The sequence below is a fragment of the Podarcis muralis genome, chromosome 12 (genome assembly GCF_964188315.1).
Source record: "Podarcis muralis chromosome 12, rPodMur119.hap1.1, whole genome shotgun sequence".
In the NCBI taxonomy this organism is placed as follows: Eukaryota; Metazoa; Chordata; class Lepidosauria; order Squamata; family Lacertidae; genus Podarcis; species Podarcis muralis.
This window is the reverse complement of record NC_135666.1, coordinates 21,782,376-21,806,078: the sequence shown is the minus strand read 5'-3', so window position 1 is coordinate 21,806,078 and position 23,703 is coordinate 21,782,376. Positions and strand designations below refer to the sequence as shown.

The window sequence follows — 23,703 nt, the reverse complement described above, 5'->3', positions numbered from 1 at the left end:
ATTTTATCCTCACAACAACCCTGTGAGGTAGGTTAGGCTGAGGGTAAGTGACCCATGGGTTTTGAACCTTGGACTCCCAGGTCCTAATCTGTCACCCTAATCGCTACACTGCCCTCTTATGTTCCTGCTATGCTCTTTAACGATGATGATAATGCAGGCCGTGCAACTGGGTTGCCTGAGTGAGGTTTCTCGGTAGGAAAAGCATTAGCAAGCAACACGAATGCAATACGAGCTGCTCCTCTGCACCCCAAAGCATCTAGCTCTAGGAACCCCAACGGCGCATCCATCCCGCCCTCAAAACTCCCCGCTGAGTCTTAAGCGCCGCTCCACGTTGGCTAAGAAAAGGGGAGAGAGAGAGAGAGAGACCTGCGGGTGACCCGGAAGCACTTCTTCCTGGGCCGCCCACATCCGGGCTAGCGGACGAGCGTTCGCGTCGGGTTCGTAGCGGGCTGTGCCGGCGGCAGGAGGCGGCCATTTTCCATGAGAGCGGAGTAGCCTCCGAGTTCCCCTTTTCCCCCTGTCCAGGAAGAGCCCGGAAGGGCCGAGAAGCGAGGCCCCGGCCTGACGCTGCGGAGAGCGGGCCGGTCCGTCTGCGGGGCCGGAAGTGGCGACGATGTTTTCCTTCTCCACGACGGTGCAGCCTCAGGTAAAGGCCTCGCGGGGGGAGGGCGGGGAGTCTCTCTCCGGGAGGAGCAGCTATTGTTCTGCGTAGCTACTCGGGCGGCTGCGAGAGCCGGGCCCAAGATGTCGCCGGCGGCGGCGGCCGCGGCTGGGAAGAGATCTGGGGCGGAAGGAGAAGTGGCCGCCGGCTGCCCGGCCACTTAAAGAGAGGCGGGTTTCGCGCCGGCTTTGCTCGGGAGCGAGTCGAGGTTTCGCGACCCTAGAAGAAGAGCCCAGCTGGATCCTGTTTCCGAACAGACAGCTTCCTCTCACGAAGCCCGCAAACAGCCTCCGGAGGACAGTGGATTGGCCTAGTATCGAATATCCAGGGCTCTGCTGGTGCTGAATATGGAGATTCTGCTTAGCCACCCGTGTTTAAAATCTCCGTGGTTCGCGGCGCCGTTCTCAATGTTATCACTTTCCCCTTTAAAAAAAGTAATCAGCGCAGCATGTCTTTGGAAATTAAACCGTGACGTATTATTTCCATTTGCCAGTTCGGACGCTGGTGCTTGTGAATTTCATTAGAAAAGGGACAGATTACTGTATTTCCCCGTGTATAAGACTATATTTCCTCCCAAACTTTTAAAGTTTAAACTTGGGGCTCGTCTTATACACAGAATGTTTAAAATTTATTTCTTAATTTGGGGCTCAAAAAATTGGGGTCGTCTTATACATGGGAGCGTCTTACAGATGGAAAAATATGGTATCCATGCACCTTACTGGGTGACATTCAATGTCATGCAAATAGACTTCTCTCAACCCCTTTCCCTACACAACCCTCCACATCCGCAGTGGAGGCCCCCCTCAAAATAATAAAACCTCTGAAATAGGTTTGGGGGGAATAGCGGGGCTCAATTCTTCCAGTCTGTTTACTCCTAGAAAAACACTATTGAACTTTATCAAATGCTAATAAAATTATGAATCTTCGTTTTAGCCTACCTGCTTAATTGTCTTTTTTCTGAACTAAAAAAGCCCAAGCACTTCAACTTTTCCTGAATAGCATTGTTAGACACACAAGTTCTAGGTAGGCAGGTCTTGGGTTTAAAGGTCAGTTGGGTTGGTGTATAGTAGAGAATAAAGAATTTTATTATCCGTTTAACAAAATTTAGAAGATTTTGTTTAGTTGTCATGGCTAGCAACTGTTGGTAGGCTAATCGTCCGTGAATGCTTTATATGGTTTAAATTGATGTTACGTTGTCATGTTTAATGTCCTAACATCTCAGAAAAGCATCTGCACCCTTCCCATCTAATGCTGCACAGTGGACGCTCGGGTTGCGAATGTGATCTGTGTGGGAAGCACGTTCGCAACCCGCAGCCCCGCATTTGCGCACGCGCGGATCGCAATTTGGTGCTTCTGCGCAAGCGCCAAAACCCAGATGTAACCCATTCTGGTACTTCCAGGTTCGGCACAGTGCACAACCTGAAGCGTCTGTAACCCAAGGTATGACTGTAGTTGCCTTTTTGAAGAATTTTGTATGATGACATTTATTGCATTCCTATGTAGAATGCTTGGGGGGGGGGCACTAAATCATGCACTTGAGTTGGGGGAATGTTGAAAGCAAGATGGGACACCAAACAGGTATGTCAAGTTTCCAGTTAGAGTAGTATGTAAAGAAATGTGTTGTTGTTTTAAAAGTCCAGTCGTACCTCTTGTTACGTCAGTCTCCGGTTGCGTGTTTTAAGGATACGAACACGGCAACCCTGGGAGTGTATATTTCCAGGTTTTACCATGCGCGCATGCGCAGAAGCACTCTGAACTTCGCGTGCGCAGAAGCAGTTCCCTAGTTGCAGACTTTTCGGGGTGTGAACGGCACCCTGCAACAGATCGAGTCCGTAACTAGAGGTACCACTGTATGTTCTGTTTTGTTGAAGCTTATGCACTTAAGCAATTTCTTGTGATCAGAAGAAAAGCCAATGAGAGATGAGCCCTGAAGCAAGAACAGTAGAAATTGATTCTTCTTTGAGAACTGCTGAATGCACAGCTAGACAGAAAGAATACTAAATTACATTGAACCCTGCCTTTTTGTAAATATCAGGAAATTTGCGAGAGGCTGTTTCTCCTAATAAGCAGGGCATGGTTTTTTGGTACTGAAGGAAATTAACTATTTCCTTGCAATAATACGTTTATTCTTTTAAAAAAGTTGTTGCTTTGTGTTGTAGAAAACATGCCCAAAGCATTGTTGTTGTTTTTTTAAAAAAAGGAAAAAAAAATTGTTGTAAAAATTCAGATTAGATTAACGTAGTCATTTTAAAGATAGTGCTTTCACATAAACTTTCTTTTATACTAGGTCACAGTTCCATTGAGTCACCTCATCAATGCCTTCCATTCACCCATAACTCCAGCTCCATCATTTGCTACACCATCTACCCAGTGTGTACAAAAGGAAGCAGCACCCGAACATGAGGTACAGAATAGCGAGGTAAGAATCTTCTGATAGGAGTGATAGGTTTATTTGTGTTCGTGTATCATTTAGCATGATTTAAATTTGCTTGGTGCCTTACATGTGGCATAAAAAGGAATCTTATAAAGCGAATTTTGATACTCTTTTTAGTATTCTATACTGTGCTGTAACAATCCAATGGAGTAGTATTATTATATACAAAGCTCTCTACTTAGTTTTGAAAAGATAGAATTTTCTGATATGCAAGTATTCATTTGTGCACAGCTGGTTAAATATTTTTTGTGCACTGCAGTTACAAATATAATGACAATTGTTATTAAATTTATTACCCTGTTCTGCTGAATTTGCCTTTTTGAGGAATAAGACAACTTACTTGGTCTCTAAGGTGCTACTGGACATTTCTTAAATTTTTTTGGAAGGATTCTTTTAAAGACTTTTTTAGAACAAAAACTTTTTTTAAGGACTTGATTCTTTTAAAGGATTTTTTTCTGGGAAGAGCTTTTTTAATAATCTTTTTCAAGATTTTATTTATTTCGACTACGGCAGACCAACACGGCTACCTACCTGAATCTAGAGATTTGGGGTTGGGTTGCAGTCCTGCGTGCATTTACCTGAGAATAAAGTTCAGAGTTAACATGCATAGGATTGTATTGCCAGTTACAGCAGAAATTATAACTCTTTGAAACTGTTAGTTTATGAGGATAACTGATGTAGAGCTACAGCCCTTCAGTTTGAATTAGCGATGTATATTTTGCAATAAGGTCAATGATAATTTCTTGATGTTTGAAACTGCACTAAATAAAGGCTTTTATTGTACATAGATACTACTTTCATTTGCTTTGAGTAAAGAGCAGTGACTTCAACTTAGAAATTGTATTTTGGAAATTAGTGACTGCACAGTTTAAACAATTGATGGAAATAAGTTGATATTTTGAATAGCCTCAATGATTGGGGCTTGCGGGAATGAAATGGGAAAAGAGTGTGTGTTCCAATCTGTTTCTACTTTGGGGACCCTTTTTAGAATCATAATAGTTGGACATTTCTTCTCTTTTTCTTGTTTTGAGTAATCTGATTATCTTAAACATTTCCATTCTTCATCTGTTCTTTTTACAGCCAGTACTTAATATACGAGACCTAGGACTTTCTGACTTGAAAGCTAGCCAGTTTGATGAACTAGTGGACAGGCTACTACCTGGCTATCGTGTAGAAAACAAAATCTCTTCACACTGGCAAACATCGTATATATCTGCACAGTCCTTCTTTGAAAATAAGTATGGTATGTCTTAGGATATTATGGCAGCGAAAAGTTGAATCACTTACTGAATTGAAGCCAAGGCAGCATCACATCCCACCTCTTAATATATGGTTCCAGTGAGATGCTTGCTTTCTGCTTCATTTCCATGCTTATTTCTTCTATTAGGCCTCTGTAATGCAGGGATGGCAAGGACATTTCAGCATGAATCCTCTTTCCCTTCTGGGCGTCCCTCAGGTGGATGTAGGAGTGTGTGTGTCATGCCTCTGCTGAGCAAGACCAGAGGCAAAAGTGGGCAGAGCAACAAACATGAATTTGTGGACCACAAAGTAGTTGCACAATTGTGTTATTAGACATAAAACACATATTGCTCACATCAGTGGCCATAGTTAAGAGCAATAAGAAACATGCAAAGAATGTGTGCACACCCATTTAATTCTAAATGGGACTGTACCTGAACTTGGACATGTAAATAACCACTTCCCTAATTTCATATGGTGAGTAAGAACTTTCTTAAGGCAACTGAGTACTGGAGCTTTTATATACTTAAATAAGTGATTCTTTTACAGGCTGTTGACATACTATTAAGTACCAACGTAGTTCAGTGTGGGCTAGTAAACATTTTTGTGGACCTTTTTTTCAGGGCTGCTTTTCATAATATTACAGGGACTGAATAAAATATTATTTGCAGCCTAAGAATACAAAAAGCAATCTTGTTCCCAAGAGGAAGCTCTGTTAAGCACAGCAGAACTCACAGATAAATGTGGATAGGATAAGCATGTTCATTTGAGAGTGAATCAGACTGATTAACTCTCAAATGAAATTAAAAATGTGAAGTTTATTTTTTATATGTTTTGAAATAGATTTTGGAGACTCATTTTATCCTGTAAAATATTTTAAACCTATAAAGATTTTCTAAAGCCATTGTTTAGCTTAGTGATTGCAAAATAATAATAATGTTTTTATGGTAACTTCCTAGGTTTCACAGATGTCTTTAGTGTCTTGCGCTCATCTTACCTGTACAGACAGCATCCTAGCCCCCTCCAGAGTGTATGTTCAGATCTTCAGCGTTGGCCAGGTATGAAGTAAGAATATTCTTCTTGATTAAATTGATTTATCTGGCTGAAGAACGTAGTATATACTACAAGATGAATCCTGAGTTCCCATCAGTGGAACTCTGCTCATGTGATGCTTATTAGAGGAAGGAGGTTATTCTCCCTGGCTAATTCCTGTGCCTCTGAAAAGCTGTTCCAGAGGGTTGGAACTTATCCCTGCTTCACAGGAGGTGGACCTGGAGGCTGGGAATGGGACAACTCTGGATCCAACTCTCTAAAATTACTTATTATTTATATGATATAGATGAAAGTATTTTGCATTTGAACATATTTAGAGTATATTATTATCTTTACTCAGTAGTCATAATAATTAGTTGTATTTTTGAAATTTTAATGTAACACTTGTAGTGACAGTCAAGCCTTCTCAGATTACTGTTTCTCACAAGTTTAGAATTCTCGACTGAACTTCATTGAAGGGAAGGGAGTTAGTATACTACCTAACTAGCAATTGCCTAACTTGCAACTTATGCAGGTACTCTTATTTGTCTGTTATTTACGGTTTCTACGAAGTTTGGAGACTCCACAGGAGCTTTTGTACATATGAATGTTCTGTATTTAGCAAGATCTTAGAACGTATACATTTCCAAAATGTCCTTAAAAATTGCTTGCTGGAATAGAGTGAATTGTTGTTGCTATAGGATGGCGAGTGTTGCTATTCTTTTAAATAACATAACTGGGATCCAAAGAGCAGCCTGAAGGGTGCTTAATGGGGGGCTGAATTTTCAAATTTGAACAGCAGCCCCATTCCTTTTCCCGTGCTGTATTAAGCTGCTTTGAAACTCCAGATATTTTTGTATGTGATTGCTGTACAGCATGGAGGAGTACTGTTTTGGGGGAACTACTCAAATCACAGACACACCCACCCACACCCACCCAAAAGCACAGAACCTGGTGTTTGGCTCTTTGCGTAGGCTGTGTTTCAGGACTTAACTAAAAAATTAAGTAAGGAAAGAATTTGCATAAGAACTTCTGTTACGTTATCTTGAAACAATGTGTTATGTGTTTTAAGTTTTTATTCAGACACGAGGTTTTAAGACACTGAAATCAAGAGCAAGGCGGCTGCAGTCTTCATCAGAACGATTAACAGAAACAGAAAATGTAGCGCCCTCATTTGTAAAGGCAAGTCTAAAGATTTGTGTGTTCCGATCATAACCTCTTCTGATGCCTGTTTTATATGGTGTCTTAAAAAATACCTGACCCATTAAAAAATTGGAAGCCAAGTCCCTCTTCTCAGGCGTTTGCAGACTGAAGTAATTGAGGACAGGTAAAAGGTGGTTGAAATGGAGGGATCAGGAAGAGATAAGGGATTTATGAATCATGATGGTAGTTGTTAGAAAGCTGATGTAAGAAAAGATGGGTAAAAGGGATAATTGCTGATAGGAGGTATACAAGTAGAATCCTTCTGAAATACGTAGATGACTAACTATATACCTTTTCACATGTAGAATGTTAACAATTTCAGCTGAATGGTACTGTAATCCAAGCACTGTAAAATCCAACAGACAGGAATGTCCTGGAGACTGATGGATAGTGAGATTTCACTGTAATTACCGCATTTTTTGCTCTATAAGACTCACTTTTTCCCTCCTAAAAAGTAAGGGGAAATGTGTGTGCATCTTATGTAGCGAATGCAGGCTGCGCAGCTATCCCAGAAGCCAGAACTGCAAGAGGGATTGCTGCTTTCACTGTGCAGCGATCCCTCTTGCTGTTCTGGCTTCTGAGATTCAGAATATTTTTTTTCTTGTTTTCCTCCTCCAAAAACTATGTGCGTCTTGTGGTCTGGTGCGTTTTATAGAGCGAAAAATACGGTATTTGAATTGCTGCACAGAATTCTAGGTTGCTGTCCAGTTAGTTACAGTAATTGCTTGTACAACAGACTTTCGCTCACACCAACTTTCCATTCCTCCCCACTGTGGCCTCCTGCTCTGGAGGGTTCCCCTGCCCCGAGCAGGAGGGGGTGCTTCAAGGTGAAGGACAGAAAAGGGAAGTCTCATCACATCCACTGCCACAAGGTTGGCTCTCACCCCGCATGATGCACTTGCGAGCCTTTCCCTTGCAAGTGGTAGCATTACTACTCTAATTATCCATTCATATAAAATGGAAAAGGTCAATGCATGCTGAACCTTAAGAGAGAGGAGAGTGCTCTTATGTTCATGTTCTGTCCCTGTTTCCCACATGCATCTGGCTGGCCACTGTGAGAACAGGATGTGAGAATAGGTGGCCTGATCCAGCAGGCTATTCTTATTATGTGCCCAAAAATCTGACCCCTGGTTTAAAAACTAATGCAAGTGTTTTCTCCATCAACTCCTTAGGGTCTCCTACTGAGAGATAGAGGACCTGATGTTGAAAGTGTAGATAAACTAATGAAAACAAAAAAGATACCTGAAGCTCAACAAGATGCCTTTAAAACTGGATTTGCAGAGGGCTTTTTGAAAGCACAGTCACTCAATCAACGTAATGGTTTGTTTGTCTTATTCAACGTGTTCTGTTTTGTATATGCGGTGTTAGAATGGTGTTACAGGTCACATTTAAAATACACGGTAAATGAACCCCCTTTGTGCCGTATCCATATATGGTAGGAAAAAAAGAATTAGGCAGCGGGTTCTTCATTGTCATTGCCCCACAATGTCATCCCCTTATCAGTTAGTCTAGCTGATTATCAGTTTCCTTGGATTTTATACCGTACAAAAATTGCTTGCCTAATATATATTTTTCTTCTTCAGATTCCATAAGACGAAATCGTTTCTTTGTCCTTGTTCTGATCCTGCTTGGCCTTTATGGTTTGTCAAAAACTCCTTTTTTATCTGGTAAATGCCCCTTTATGGATACTGGTTTGTTAACTTTTCATTCTTCTTTAATTTTTCATTTCCTGTTTTGCTTTGTAAGGCTAGTCTGTTATTTTAAGTCTAGATTAAAATCAGAAGTTGAACGAACTCACAAAGTGGTGTACGCTACTCCAGGTGAAAACATCTAGTGTTCTTTTCTCTGAAATGAGTAATAGTTGGGACAATATATCTTAGTAAAATTTGAACAAGAACATTTCATAGGCCTCACTTTTCTTAGGACAGTTGAATAGTTAGTTTTAGCAGTCTAAGTAGTCTCCTACTGCTTTTCAATACAGTCGTACCATGGTTCTCGAATGGAATCATTTAGTTTCTCAGATCAGACCATTATTTTTAAAGACAGAGTTGTATAGATCTAGTGTGTCATAGAATTACATCTATGGATATTTCTTCAACATTCTTCCAACCCAAGTAAGTTCTTGCATTTCTTCCAGAAGCTTTGGCAAAACATTGGCAGTGAGTTCAGTAATGTGTCATTGAGAGTTCCTCATTGTAGAGATTTGGTGTGCAGGTGATATGATTCAGATGTTGGAGATGGGCATGGGGGTACACTGCACAAGTCTTCATAGGTAGAAATATCTGTTTAGCTGGGACTCAGTGAATGGCCTGATAGTATTTGATGCTGAATCATTACTACAGCTAAACAGATGTGGTCATAGTCAGTTCTACGAGCCACACGTAAGAGTACGATACACGTGAACTAAAGAATTAATTTTTTAAAGAAATGCTTAGTTGAACATTGGTAGGCATAAAAATTGCTCTGACAAATGATACTGACAAAATGACTTGTCAGTACATTAATCTGTTTTAACCTTTGCTTTTAGTGCGTTTTCGAACAACTTCTGGACTTGACGCAGCTGTGGACCCTATTCAGATGAAAAATGTTACATTTGAACATGTCAAAGGGGTAAGTTCAAATGCTTGATGTCCACTAACTATTGAATTGAAATTTTTTAATGTAATGATATACCACACAATACTTTAAAAAGTTTCTAAGTAATTTACAAAAAACAGCAAACAGTGACACACAGAAGCCACAGTGTAATGCAATGCAAACTGCAACAGAACACTATAAAACATAAATCCAAAAACAAGCACAGCAGCACATGTTGAAACATTGTTAGGGTACAGGATCCTTTCCTTCGTCAGCCTTCCTCCTGCTTGTGACTGACAAATATAGAAACCACTGCCTGTGAATGCACCTGAGCTCACACACATCCACAGACTACTGGCTTTTCCATGCGTATGGATCATGCAATAAACCCAAGATGAATATTGGAGTGGGTCTACCAATATAGTTGGATAGTGGCCTCTCACACTAGCTTTTCTTCCTATAATACTTGTCAATATATGATGTGCCTCTTATTGCTCAGCTTCTGGCAGCTTATCTTTGCTGTGTCAGGAACTGTTCCATGATGATGCAGTGTAGCGTTGCCAGCGTAGGCGGCTACATTCTCCCATTTGCCTCCTGTAATGACGAAATTCCCCTCTGTTGATTTTCACAAAAGAATTACCCATGGAAAACAAATTCTACAGATGGATCCCTGTTACTTTTAAAAAAATCAGACGAAACAAAGTACTGCTTCCTTACATGCACCTCTGAGTATTGTGTTTTCTCTTAAATTGTTCCATCGTGATCTTACATGTGATCACAATTAAGGTTTAATTGCTCCCCCCCTGCACTGTACTCTTGATAAATTATGTAGGAATTAGTTCTTTCCCCCCTTTTACAGTTCTAGAGGCTTTACCTAGTATATGTTATTAACTGTATGCCTTGGTTTTTCAGTAAATGTTTTATGTTAAATAAACATAGGCCAGAGACCAGTGTAGTTCTGTGTCTGTTGTCCAGTGGGACTTCGGACTTTACTTTCTTAAAATAGCAGCCTTCCTCTTGCCACAGGGCAAACTGCTTTGGGAAGCATGGGAGTTTCCAGGCCAGCTGACTATACAGCAGGGGGCCTTGTATTTTAAAAGAAAAAAAGTTATACTGGGGGTGCACATGAGCCTTTGGCTGTGCTTAAAAATAGCTCAGGATTGTGACCACAAGTCTACCTAAATCTAATTTGGCGAAATTATAAAACAGGTCTTCTAAAAATGTTGGCATAATATATTTATTTCTAAATTTTAATTGAATGAAGGTTGAAGAAGCAAAGCAAGAGTTGCAAGAGGTGGTAGAATTCTTGAAAAATCCTCAGAAATTCACTGTACTGGGAGGTAAACTTCCTAAAGGTAAGTGTGAGCTTTTGATTATTGACAGGTGCTTTCATGGGGGTGTTCATACCACTTGTTACATTGCAGTCCTATTTGATTTATATGAGGCAGGTAATAATGTGTTGTCCCTGAGTGGGATATGTAACCTCATGTGCCTCTTTCATGAACATCGTTAAAATCCTACAGCAGGTATTCCTCCACCGTCAGAGGCATTCCACAGGGTCCCCTCACTCCCCCAACACACCCCTGCATTGTGGGATAAATTATACCAGTCCTGACATACTGGGAAGGAAACTAAAAAAAGAAAACTGCAAAGGGAAAGGAAGAATATATCCAAAGCAGGCATAGAAAAAGGCAGTTTGTCCACCTTTGCTACTCTTTTTGGATTGCTCTGCCCTTTGTGTCTTTTAAATTTGTATTTAGTTCACCCTCCCCTTTTGTAACTCTTCAGAATTAACCTTTTTCACTCAGGGGAATGTGTTTGTTGTCCAGATTTTCTTTATGTATACTCTTTGTATTGGGTGGGGAACCTCTGGCCTTTGGGCCTAATTAAGCTTTGCCATTTGGCCGAACAGCCTAATGATCTGACATCATGTATGATATCAGATCCGGTGTGGGCTGGTAAAAAGGTAGCTGGGCTCTTCCAAAAAGGGCTTCTGAAGTTTACAAAGAGCAGCACAGGGTTCTTTGCAAGCCCCAGGTGATGCTTTGAAATCCTGACAGTCAGCTGATTGTTGGGGTTGGAAGCGCCGTGTCACCTGACATTGTGATGTTAGGTGATAGACAGATGGGTGGTCCTGCCCTTATATTAAATACCTGCCAGATCCACATCCACATTCCTAGCCTGCATAGTTGTCCTCCTCCTAGCTGGGCTGAAATTTTCAGTGGCTAGAATCACTTGTTGAGAAATAATAAAAATTGGGGTAAACATGGGTGATAATCAGTTCTCCGTATGCTTTGTCATAATTTTATTTCATTCTTTCCCCAGGTATTCTGTTGGTCGGACCACCTGGAACTGGCAAGACTCTTCTTGCTAGAGCTGTGGCAGGAGAAGCTGATGTTCCATTCTATTATGCCTCTGGATCGGAATTTGACGAGATGTTTGTTGGCGTTGGAGCCAGTCGTATCAGAAACTTGTTTAGTGAGTACAACTTAGTTTTCCCTTGAACATTGGCTATTTTCATGAAGACATGTATACCTGAAGAAGCATCTCCACCCCCATCATTCAGCCCAGACACTGAGGTCCAGCTCCGAGGGCCTTCTGCCAGTTCCCTCATTGCAAGACGTGAGGTTACAGGGAACCAGGCAGAGGGCCTTCTTGGTAGTGGCACCTGCCCTGTGGAATGCCCTCCCATCAGATGTCAAGGAAATAAACAACTATCTGACTTTTAGAAGACATCTGAAGGTAGCCCTGTTTAGGGAAGTTTTTAATGTCTGATGTTTTAATGTATTTTTAACCTGTTGGCAGCCGCTCAGAGTGGATGGGGAAACCCAGCCAGATGGGTGGGGTATAAATAAACTATTTTTATTACTATTATTATTATTAACTTATTTCAGGAGTGTGGATGAACACACTTTGAAATTTAGCAGTTTCTTATTGAATAAATGCTCTTAAGTCTAAGCTCTCTATTAAAATAAAGAAGGCTCTAGCAGGCATCAGGAAAATTCAAAAACATTCTCTTATTATTATCTTTATATCAAAAGTCTGAATTCTGTCTAAACAGTTGTAACCCAATATACGTATGTATATATTCATTCCAGTCTGGACCTTTATCATGGGCCCATTGTTTTATCCCTAATTCAGAGAACAGTTGTTTTCCTTTTGACTGTTTTCTAGCTAAAATAGCAATATAGGCACCGAAAAGCTATTTTTCTGGAAAAGTGCAATTCATGAGGGTAGCCAGAATAAACTTGTGAATCTCATATTAGAAATGTGTGAATAATACAAAATGGTGTTTGTAGTATGAAGAAATAAATTTGACATGTTGCATTCTTAGGGGAAGCCAAAGCGAATGCGCCATGTGTTATATTCATTGATGAGCTGGATTCTGTTGGTGGCAAAAGGATAGAGTCTCCAATGCATCCCTACTCAAGACAGACTATAAATCAGCTCCTTGCTGAAATGGATGGGTAAATACTAATTTTCTTTCTGAGCTAAGGGATTATCTGTTATATAGGAACATCAAAATAAGGAGAATGAGCGTGGGGTTCAGAGGGAGAGGTGTGTGGCCCCCCCAGGCAGTAAAATAATTTGAAATATGATATGTTACTTGGAAAGAATATCATAGCCATTTAAGGTATGTTCAAATGCCTGGTATCCCCCTATATAGCAGGGTAGCCAAGCCCTGGGAAGCCCCAGATTACTACACTGCCCAGCAGCCATACAGTTTATACTGATGCTGCTATTCCAACTAGTTGGTAAGCCTGCAGCACCCTCTTCTTTCTTTGACCAGGGCACAAAGTGTTTGGTATGCAGGCAAGGATTGTCTAGGTGCACAGCATAGCATAGTTTAGTTAGTAGGGAGGATGCCTTGGTGGTTACACTAGAGTAGCAGGTCTACTGATCATTCTTTGGGCTGGTGTCACTAATTACAGCCTATCTACAAGCCTGTTTCATCGAGCCATTTGCCTTGATCACTTCTAATCCAGATTTAGGACATGTCACTCATAACTAAGCTTTCAAATTTGCACCCATAAGATGGCCATGAAAAGAGGATAGATTCTGAGGCAGAGTTCTCTGAATACCAGTTGCTGAGGGGCAAAAAATGGGAGGGCATGCCCTGCTGCGAGCTTCCTCGCAGCATCCAGCTAGCTGTTGTTGGAAATGAGATTTTGATTCACTGGACCTTTGGTCTGGTCCAGCAGGTCTGCTCTTACATTCTTACTAGTATTCTTCTGGCATGGCCGCAGATTTCCAAACAAATGGATGAGCCCCACTCTGGAGCCTTAGATTGCTTTGAGTCATGCCCAATAAAGGGCTTGCAGTGTGCGTTAAGCCCTCACTGGACTGCATGGACATTGCTGTACTCATTGTAAGAACAGAGAAACTCTTCACACCGAAGTATATTAACAAAAGCTCTCTTCTCTCTCTCTCTCACTCTCTAGCTTTAAACCCAACGAAGGCGTCATTATCATTGGTGCAACAAACTTCCCTGAAGCCTTAGATAAGTATGTGTGTGTGCGTATATATGCATAAAACATAACTTTGCATGGTTTGATTTTGTGCATATATGACTTTGAAAGCGTAGGTCAGTAATAGCTATTAAAATTTACATGGTACTATTCTTGCATCATGTCTATATTTTTATCTTTGAAGGCAGCACTCAGAAGGACTAGCCCCTTCTAGCTATCATTATCAGGAACAGCAAAAATGACAGCAACGGCAGCCGGGCAGCCGGAATGTATCTATGAAGTGTTGGTTCATAAAGTACCTTTTGCCTTGGGGGTTCCTGTAATCTAAGGAGGGTTGTGAGGGTTGTGTGGAGGCCATTTGCTTGTGTGAAACAATTTTTAGTAGGTCAGAAATATATTAGCTGCTCACTTTACCCCATCATGTTCTTAACTCTTAAAAAAATAAAAATCTTTTAAGTCATCTGGTTAGCAAGGATCTTAAATATATTGAATCATTCACAGAATTGTTTTTCCTCCCCAATTAGTGCTTTGATACGTCCTGGCCGCTTTGACATGCAAGTTACAGTCCCCAGGCCAGATGTCAGGGGCCGAACAGAGATTCTGAAATGGTACCTGAATAAAATAAAGTATGATGAATGTAAGTATAAATACGCAACTGTTATCTTGGGGGCAGGCAATACAGAAAGTTGTTGTAGAGTGGCTGTAAATTTTAATTCTAAGTCGCTCTGTGACCTCTCTAATTTAGAGCTGTGTTTTGAGTTCTGAATCACCTTGAATAAAACAAATCTCTCTGTTCCCCTTTCACTATACTGAGGAATCTGAAATGGCTATAGCTTTTTTTCCCTTTTGGCCAAAGTGGATGAAATTTAGGGCACATGAGCTGTTCCAGTGGATGAAAAGGTAAAGGTACCCCTGCCCGTACGGGCCAGTCTTGCCAGACTCTAGGGTTGTGTGCTCATCTCACTCTATAGGCCGGGAGCCGGTGCTGTCCGCAGACACTTCCGGGTCACGTGGCCAGCGTGACATCGCTGCTCTGGCGAGCCAGAGCCGCACACGGAAACACCGTTTACCTTCCCGCTAGTAAGCGGTCCCTATTTATCTACTTGCACCCGGGGGTGCTTTCGAACTGCTAGGTTGGCAGGCGCTGGGACCGAACGACAGGAGCGCACCCCGCCGCAGGGATTCGAACCGCCGACCTTTTGATCAGCAAGTCCTAGGTGCTGAGGCTTTAACCCACAGCGCCACCTGCGTCCCTTTCCAGTGGATTAGGTAAAGGTAAAGGGACCCCTGACCATTAGGTCTAGTCATGGCCAACTCTGGGGTTGCAGCGCTCATCTCGCTTTATTGGCCGAGGGAGCCGGCGTACCTATTTATCTACTTGCACTTGATGTGTTTTCGAACTGCTAGGTTGGCAGGAGCAGGGACCAAGCAACGGGAGCTCACCCGTCGCAGGGATTTGAACCGCCGACCTTCTGATCGGCAAGTCCTAGGCTCTGTGGTTTAACCCACAGCGCCACCCGTGTCCCTTTCCAGTGGGTTAAAGCATGCTAAATTGCAAGCAAATAGGTCCAGGGGCTTTTTGAGAGGTGGGGGGAGAAAACAGATTTATTTCCCCCCCCCCCCCCCGCGCAATCTAATTGGGTGGTGGTAGATAGGGAATAACTTCTTAATAAAGAAAGCATAACTGTTGATGTGCTTTAGCAAAGAACAATTCCAAGCTCTTCAGTACGCCACAGGCAACCTTTTGGACAGCCTCACTATTTTTAATGTCTACAAACATATAGGAAAATATGGAGCTATAAGGTAAAGAAAAGTATAGAAACACAGCAACACAAGACTTTGTAGAGGACATGATCTGTCGGTTTATTGACATTGTACTTTGATGTGGGGAGGTGAGGAAAACCCCCAATTCACTCCAGTTTTGGGCCCACACACAAAACCCCTAGTTATTACATGCTTGTGATTGAAATTCAGAATCTTGTCACCAGTGGGAGCCAGAGTCTTTGATTCTGCCTACAGTATTGCTTGAATAAATCAGTGCTCTGTTCTTGATCCATATTGTGATTATAGTGGCAATAAAATTAAAGTTCGCTTTAATGTGAAAAGCAGATTTAAAGAATATTTATTTTTCAGATTAGGTTGATATAGGTCTTTGTGTGTGTCTTACTGCAGCTATTGATGCAGAAATCATTGCAAGAGGAACGGTAGGATTTTCTGGAGCTGAGTTAGAAAACCTAGTGAACCAAGCTGCATTGAAAGCTGCGGTTGATGGGAAGGATATGGTTACTATGAAGGAGCTGGAATTCTCAAAGGACAAAATTCTTATGGGTAGGCTATTTCTGAATTTGAATTTCTGAATTCAGCGAGGTAAGTATTTTGACCTTGGGCACTTCATTGGAGTTAAGTTACAAATGCAGCGCTTACATGCTACACTGAGGGTTTTTGGGTTTGTAGAAATACAAAAAAGGGGGGAACCCCCAAATAGCCCAGTGAAGACAGAACATGCTCAATAGCCATGGAGCTCTGATTGGTGGTTGACTATTGAGAATAAACCATAGCAAACTGGGGCGGGGTGAATGGAATGGAGTATTCTGGAATGGAGTATCCTGGCTGGCTGGCTGGCTGGCATCTTGAGAAGAGCATTCCCCAGTGCAGTGTTTTGCTTGTTCTCCCCCTTGGATATACCAATAGCAAAATTTAGTGCTGAGTTATGGCTGTGGAGCCCAGGTGGGACTTCTGAGCATGCGCAGGGGAATCTCAAGGTTTGAAGAAGTAGAAAAAATATTTAGGGAGGAAACAAATAATGGGACAAAAAACCCTTCAGAACAGTTCAGTGAGGACTGAGCCTGCTAAGTCTCCAGGGCTGTGGGTGTGCGTTACGAATAGAATGGAGCATCTGCTTGCATTTGGTCACTTTTCAGCTTCTGTGATTTCCTTTCTTTGATTTCAGGCCCTGAGCGTAGAAGTGTAGAAATTGATGATAAGAATAAAACAATTACAGCCTATCATGAATCTGGGCATGCCATTATTGCATACTATACTAAAGATGCGATGCCAATCAACAAAGCTACCATTATGCCACGAGGGCCAACACTTGGACATGTGAGGATTTTGATTTTGTAGAGAATACCCACTTTTGACTGGACTTTGACCACTTTACTGCTTTACTTTTTCAACAGAGCTGATATCAAATACCTGGCAATATATTTCCATTATTTAATGTAATTGAAATGAGAACCTGGTTGGTTGCCATGGCATTCGTTACAGAGGTTCACCTTCATTACATAGGCGCCAGGCGAAAATGTTTCTCTATAACCAAGCCTTTGGCTGATTAACATCCTGTGGCCTTTTAAATGTGTTTGAAGGGAGGATTTACTGGTTTGTTTGTTTTTTGCTATGTATTTTATGTGTTCATTTTGTATCTTTATGATCTGAACCACCCTGTGATCTTCAGTTGAAGGGTGGTATACAAATTTAATAAATAATAATAATAATAATAATAATAATAATAAATTGCCATTTTAGAAATGTTTTATATACACCCTGCAGTGCTGTCAGTTCAAAAAAGACATCCACATTGTGGATGAAAACATTCATTCATCTGGCTCTGCTGCATTTTGAACTTTGGGACTGTATTGCCCAAATACATGCACAAAATTGTTTCATAGCAGAGTTGGAGGTTCCCTACTCCTGCTGCAGGGGCTGTGTGCAGAAGGGCTCTTACCTTTAGTGTACCGCAAGCCAAGACTGGCCATCAGCAAAAAGTTGCTGTTGATTTGTTTCTCGCATGACCATGACAGGTCCGGACAGAGCCTGCAAGACTGCAGGTGTCTACTCTTTGGGAAGCAGATTTTAGTTTGGGGTAGAGAAACCAACAAATGTCTCAGAAGAGTATCATGGCAGTTAGTATCCTCTAACTCGCCTTTGTTTCAAGATTGTCAAAGCAACTACAAAGTGTAATCCACGCGACGGTCACCTCCAGACTGGATTATTGTAACTCGCTCTATGTGGGGCTGCCCTTGAGACTGACCCAGAAACTCCAGCAGGTGCAGAATGCTGCAGCAAGACTCCTTACAAGGTCTTCGCTGCGAGATCACATTCACCCGGTGCTATACCAGCTGCACTGGCTCCCGGTGGAGTACAGGATCAGGTTTAAGGTGCTGGTTTTAACCTTTAAAGCTCTATACGGCCTAGGACCCTCGTACCTACGGGACCGCCTCTCCTGGTATGCCCCACAGAGAAACTTACGGTCTTCAAATAAAAACATCTTGAAGGTCCCAGGCCACAGAGAAGTTAGGCTGGCCTCAACTAGAGCCAGGGCTTTTTCGGCTGTGGCTCCGATCTGGTGGAACACTCTGTCACAAGAGACCAGGGCCCTGCGGGACTTGACATCTTTCCGCAGGGCCTGCAAGACAGAGCTGTTCCACCAGGCCTTTGGCCAGGGCACAGCCTGACTCCCTCCCTCGGCAATCTTCGCGGAGCTCTGGCCCAATGGTTGCCAGTGGCTTGAATTAATTTTATAATGAATGATTTTAGAATGTTGTTTATGCTGTACTTTTGTACTGTTTTATTGTTGTTAGCCGCCCTGAGCCCGGCTTCGGCTGGGGAGGGCGGGATATTATTATTATTATTATTATTTGCTGTTTCCATGAACTTTAATCTCTGCTCACACAATTTTGTATTAAAGGTGTCTTTGCTGCCAGAAAATGACAGGTGGAGTGAAACTAGGTCCCAGCTGCTTGCCCAGATGGATGTTAGCATGGGAGGAAGAGTTGCAGAAGAACTTATATTTGGGAGTGATTACATCACAACAGGTCAGGAAAACCCCGAAAGAAACAAGATTAGTATTCAAAATGTTTAACTTCAAAATCTGAATTACTTTTGTATAATTTCTTTTGTTGTTGTTGTTCATTTAGGCGCTTCTAGTGATTTTGACAACGCTACTAAAATAGCAAGGCTCATGGTGACTAAGTTTGGAATGAGTGAGAAGGTAAGATCTAAATATCTCCTGTTTGAGTTGTGGATGCTGTCCTCTTTTCTCTCCGCATTGATTAGGAGTCCTTCAGGACGTGGTATCAGATCCTTGTATTAAATTGCTGTTATCCCTCTCTGGATCTTTAGACGGTAGTGCATTATAAAGCGAAATGTACATTATAAAGTGAGAATGTGTATGTGACCAACTCAGCCTTATGGATTATCAAAGATATGAAGTGTGGGTGAATAAGAAACACGTTTTGTCATTTTCCCTTGGAGATTATACAAAGCAATTTACAGTATGGACTTGACAAAATAGTAGTGATAAATGAGACACTGCTGCTCTCCTGGCCTCCCAACGCAGGGTCACTGGCACTTACCAAGAGGGGTGGGGTGAAGCATGGGAGTATTAGATTGGTGCAGAACAATGGAGCCAGTCTCCCCAAGCTTCACCCCACCTCTTTCCCTCTGTGTTGGAAGTCAGGAAATCAGCTTTGCCCCACCCACAGCACCTCACCAGCCACTACTGTATACAGTGGTGCCCCGCAAGACGAATGCCTCGCAAGACGAAAAACTCGCTAGACGAAAGGGTTTTCCGTTTTTTGAGTCGTTCCGCAAGACAAATTTCCTTATGGGCTTGCTTCGCAAGACGAAACGTCTTGCGATTTCTTGCGAGTTTGTTTCCTTTTTCTTAAAGCCGCTAAGCCGTTAATAGCCGCTAATAGCCGTGTTTCGCAAGACGAAAAAACCGCAAGACAAAGAGACTCGCGGAACGGATTAATTTCGTCTTGCGAGGCACCACTGTATGTTACACTGCCATGTTCATTTCACAGCACATTTTTGCTCTATACCACAGGGAGAGCTCAATCACACATCAGTAAGCATTTACTCCTTCTGCCTGTATTTCCTTATATGTTTTGTTTCCTCCTGGTCTGCCCCTTCCTTTCTGTCATCACGGATAGTGAGATTTCTCTTAGATGCATGTTCTTTGCAATCTTTTTAAAAAGCAACAAGACGATGATTAAAAATTAATAAAGTGTGAATAATAGGATTATCCAGCAAAATGTGGATCGGTGACGAAGGCTGCAGTCGTATACACTTGCAGGGAGTAAGTCCAGTTGTGGACAGTGGGACTAACTTTTGAGTAGACATGATTAGATTTATGCTGACCAGCTGCCTCCCATCCAGATTTAACAAGAAAGCTGTGATATGGTGGTGGGATACTTCTGTGTACAGCTACAGCTGCTTAAATATTGGGCACCTTGGGGGCCTGTTGCATCACAGAAGATATTATTTGCAGGATGCTGGGATGTTAAATTGCACCACAATTGCAATGTAAAATGTCTCTTTCTCTTGTCTCTTTCTTTTGCTTTCTATAAGCTTGGTGTCATGACCTACACAGATACAGGGAAACTCAGTCCCGAAACTCAGTCCGCAATTGAACAAGAAATAAGAATGCTTTTAAAGGTAAGAAAAAGTGTGATGGACTAACTGGAATAAATATTGGATGAATAAAGTTTTCCTTCCCTTGGGTTTCATGTATATATCTAGTAAACCATAAAAATGGCCTAACTTCTAATTCAGTTCATGGCCCTGTTAAAAGTTCAGGAACTTCCTTTACCACTTATTAGCAGTAGAACATTCTTCTAGCTCCTTGTTGCTAATAGATTCCTTTTTCATATTCAGTTATTTTTCTATCTTCTTTTTCCCTTCCATCCATTGTGTTTCTTACTTGTTTTAAACTAAAACATTTTATGGAGTCTGGTTTCTGCAATGAGTATACAAGAATAAAATTGAAACGTGAATATTTGTGGCTTTATTGAAAATATTAGTTCAGGGGTCAATCTTAACAGTGTTTAGAATACATGTCTTCAATTTCCAGTTTCATTGCAAATGATCCTTAATGTTTGTGTGTGTGTTGTTGTTTTCTGTGATAGGAATCATACGAACGAGCGAAGAATATATTGAAGAACCGCACAAAAGAGCACAAGAATTTAGCGGAAGCATTGCTGACCTATGAGACTTTGGATGCCAAAGAAATTCAGATTGTTTTAGAGGGGAAAAAACTAGAAGTGAGATGATAACTTCCTTGTTAAGCGTTCTAATGGATTACTTGCAAGAATGCAGTAGTCTACTTATGCAGTGTAGCCCCCCCCCCATGTGTGTGTGGTAATAATCACATTTCTTAAAGATAAGCAATTTGTCTTGTGTGCTTTTGTTACATTTTACCTAACTTTTTGTATTTCCTTAGAAAGAGATGCCAGGAGCAAAAGAAGTTCCCACAAGTATAGATAATACGATCTCAGGGTTGCATCCCGCTTCTTTGGAAACCTCAAATACTGACGCTGAATAGTATGTTCTTAACATATCTTCCCTAGCTAATTGCTCCATGTGGACTTGGACGTGTTCAATCTTGCGGCTTGAGGTCCCTTGAAATGCTGCAGGATTTACAGGTTGCAGAGGGGATGACATCTCCATTTAGTCTTAATTCCATGGGCAGTTTATAAAACCATCACTCATCAGTTAGAAAAAACCCCCACAGATTTTATTTAGCAGGTCACATAAGACTACAGGAAGCTGGGAACTGGCATTGCTGTAACAGAGCTGCTCCCTGCCCCTCATTGGTCTTCTTATAAATGCCAGGGTGTTGGAATCCTGGAGCACAATAACTGGTCAAAGAAATAATAGGGTTTTCTGTTTGGATGCCTTTAGATCACATGACGGGGGGGGGGGAACGGAGTGGAATTGTAACAGCTATGAAGAATTGCACTGCCTCTTTGGTGTCAGTTGGGAGTACATTTCCAGTTTAGTTTAAGTGGTATGGGGGTGTAACTGCATTGCTCTGAAAGGTGCTGTCCTGTTGGATTTTTAAAAATGAGATCGTGTACAGCTGTTTTGAGAGCTCCATCAATTTTCTTAGATGCCCGTATTGAATCAGTCAGAGAGTAGTTTAGATTCCTCTTTTTGTTCCTTTTAAATCAGTCCATTTCCCCCAATAAAAATACAATTTTTTTATTTGAAATCTTGAAGTCCTTCAACCCAGGTTATGAGCACATAGTACCCAAACAGTAAAATGTGTTCAGTTATCTTCTGAAATGTTAGGAGTTGGGCTAGGGTGGAATGAGAAACAATTGCTAGTAATACTAGTGTTTTCTGGGAGGATGGGAAATGGGTGGGTTATTCTCACAACTTTAACCCCTACATTCAAAACAGGCATTTAAAACAGAAAAGGTTTTGTGTCAGTCAGTGGGGGGAATGGAAGAAAGTTGGCAGTGAACTTTCAAACTAGTGCTAACATGACGTTGCTGTGAATACAACTTGACAGTGTACTTACTTTTGAATTGGTTTAAGAATTCTTTCATTCAGCAAATCCAGTACTTCAGTGCAACTTTCTTTTTTTGCTTTTCCCATTCAGCTAATCTAGTAACACATGGAGGGACCTCAAGACCCTGTCTTAAAGCAGAATACCAAGCTGCTATGCTGACACATTACAAATATACTCTTTGCAGTGACTTACAGTGAAAGATGTGCAAATAAGGCATGCGTGGCACCTTTTTTAAAGACAATAAAGGTTTGTTTTAATTATGCAGAAAGCTTTTCCTCATTGTAAATTGCTTTATCTCTGGTTTCCCTCTTATGTAAATTGAGGTGTACAAAACATATCTTAAACCTGTAAATAAATTTGAGAGTTAACCGAAATGTGGAATTTTTTTAGTGAATTGGATTTCCAAATAATCTTTCGTTCGTTTCCTTCCTTCCTTCAAAATTGATTTGTTTGCTGTTACTTCAGCACGTTAGAGAAAAATAATGCAAGTGGGGAGACAGGAGAGGAAAACATCCCAACATTCCCTGGCTTCCCATCAGCTGGAAAATGTACCCATGGAAAGTTCCCTATTACCCAAAAGATTCTGCTCCATCTCAGCAAATTAATATCATATGCCTTTCATGCTATAAATTTGAACTGCATCTGCACACCTAGCTACCATATATGCTAATAATATAAAATTTTAATTAGCAATAGTTCCTACTGATTATCCAGATTTAATACTATTCCTCACAAAAACTGGGATTCTGAAGTGAGATATCCACACAACAGAAGTTGCCTTGAGTTCCAGTCACAACAGAGAGACAGCTTAAGGTCCAAAGAGTTTGACTGCTGCAGAAGATCAGGCTTCAGTAATACAGTTCGGGACTTGATATATTCATACACTTTGTAGGCTTTGCAGATAAAGATATGTACAAGTAGAAAGTATTTCTGTTGCTCCAGCAATTCAAGACGTAACACAGTTTCCGACAGCACTCACTGACTGACTCTCAGGACAAGACACCGGACAGCTGAGCAGAGATGCCTCCATCACCTATATCAGGCATCCCCAAACTCGGCCCTTCAGATGGTTTGGGGCCACAACTCCCATCACCCCTAGGTAACAGGACCAGTTGTCAGGGATGATGGGAACTGTAGTCCCAAAACATCTGGAGGGCCGAGTTTGGGGATGCCTGACCTATACAGGTGGCACTGGACTGTTGCCATAGCAACTGGCTTGGCTGACTCTGACCCTATTGCCTTATCCTCATACATGGGATGATTTGAGCTCATCAAGGAAATTATCCCTTTCCTCCATGTCTGATTCCTCCAAAAACAAATTCCACAATACTTCAAACTTATAAGATGTGGAACCGTAGGTAGACAAATGCATACTACTACAACATCCCACGAACCCCCTAGACGTAATAATTTTAAAAAAACAATGAGAGGACGACATAGGCTATGAGATTAACCCCACTCAGTGGACCAGAATGTGGTCTAAACCCCCCTTTAAATCCATATCAACGAAAAGGAAAGAACTCACTCTGAAACTCACCTACAGGTGGTACCTAACACCAAGGAAATTAGCGCTAATATGCCCAGGAACCTCACCAAAATGCTGGAGAGGGTGCACCTCCACAGGCACATACCTCCACATGCGGTGGGAATGCCCCCAAATCCAACTATTCTGGACAACAGCCATACGAGAAATATGTAAAATAATAAAGAATTAGAAATCACCCCAGAACTGGGCCTACTAAACATCTTCCAAGACAATAATGCCCACTCACATCACAAAGAACTCATA

At 41.6% G+C, this 23,703-nt stretch overlaps 1 protein-coding gene across 5 annotated transcripts; it reads left to right on the top strand.

Moving 5' to 3' along the window:
* Positions 1-410: 410 nt before the first annotated feature.
* On the top strand, positions 411-22,288 carry YME1L1 (YME1 like 1 ATPase). Of its 5 annotated transcripts, none has more exons than XM_028751050.2 (21): positions 411-646; positions 2,949-3,080; positions 4,176-4,338; positions 5,294-5,392; positions 6,439-6,548; positions 7,742-7,889; positions 8,153-8,236; positions 9,097-9,179; positions 10,411-10,501; positions 11,472-11,624; positions 12,481-12,613; positions 13,589-13,651; positions 14,140-14,252; positions 15,788-15,943; positions 16,566-16,717; positions 18,303-18,429; positions 18,532-18,605; positions 19,970-20,056; positions 20,527-20,661; positions 20,841-20,941; positions 22,005-22,288. In XM_028751050.2, exons 1-21 carry the CDS (start codon positions 614-616, stop codon positions 22,006-22,008), a joined length of 2,241 nt encoding a protein of 746 aa, XP_028606883.2. In that variant the 5' UTR covers positions 411-613; the 3' UTR covers positions 22,009-22,288. The 5 variants fall into 5 exon arrangements, with proteins under 5 accessions (XP_028606883.2, XP_028606886.2, XP_028606885.2 ...); XM_028751048.2 differs by lacking the exon at positions 411-646 and adding an exon at positions 771-1,095; XM_028751049.2 differs by lacking the exon at positions 411-646 and adding an exon at positions 773-1,095 and having other exon boundaries at positions 7,742-7,883.
* Positions 22,289-23,703: the final 1,415 nt, after the last annotated feature.

What these genes read in the sequence shown, in the direction of transcription:
- YME1L1 (XM_028751048.2), top strand. Translation starts at nt 1,009, where the DNA reads ATGGAGATTCTGCTTAGCCACCCGTGTTTAAAATCTCCGTGGTTCGCG. An exon ending in CATTTGAACATGTCAAAGGG is followed by an intron (nt 9,180 to 10,410) that starts GTAAGTTCAAAT and finishes AATTGAATGAAG; the next exon opens with GTTGAAGAAGCAAAGCAAGA. An exon ending in AGTTTGGAATGAGTGAGAAG is followed by an intron (nt 18,606 to 19,969) that starts GTAAGATCTAAA and finishes GCTTTCTATAAG; the next exon opens with CTTGGTGTCATGACCTACAC.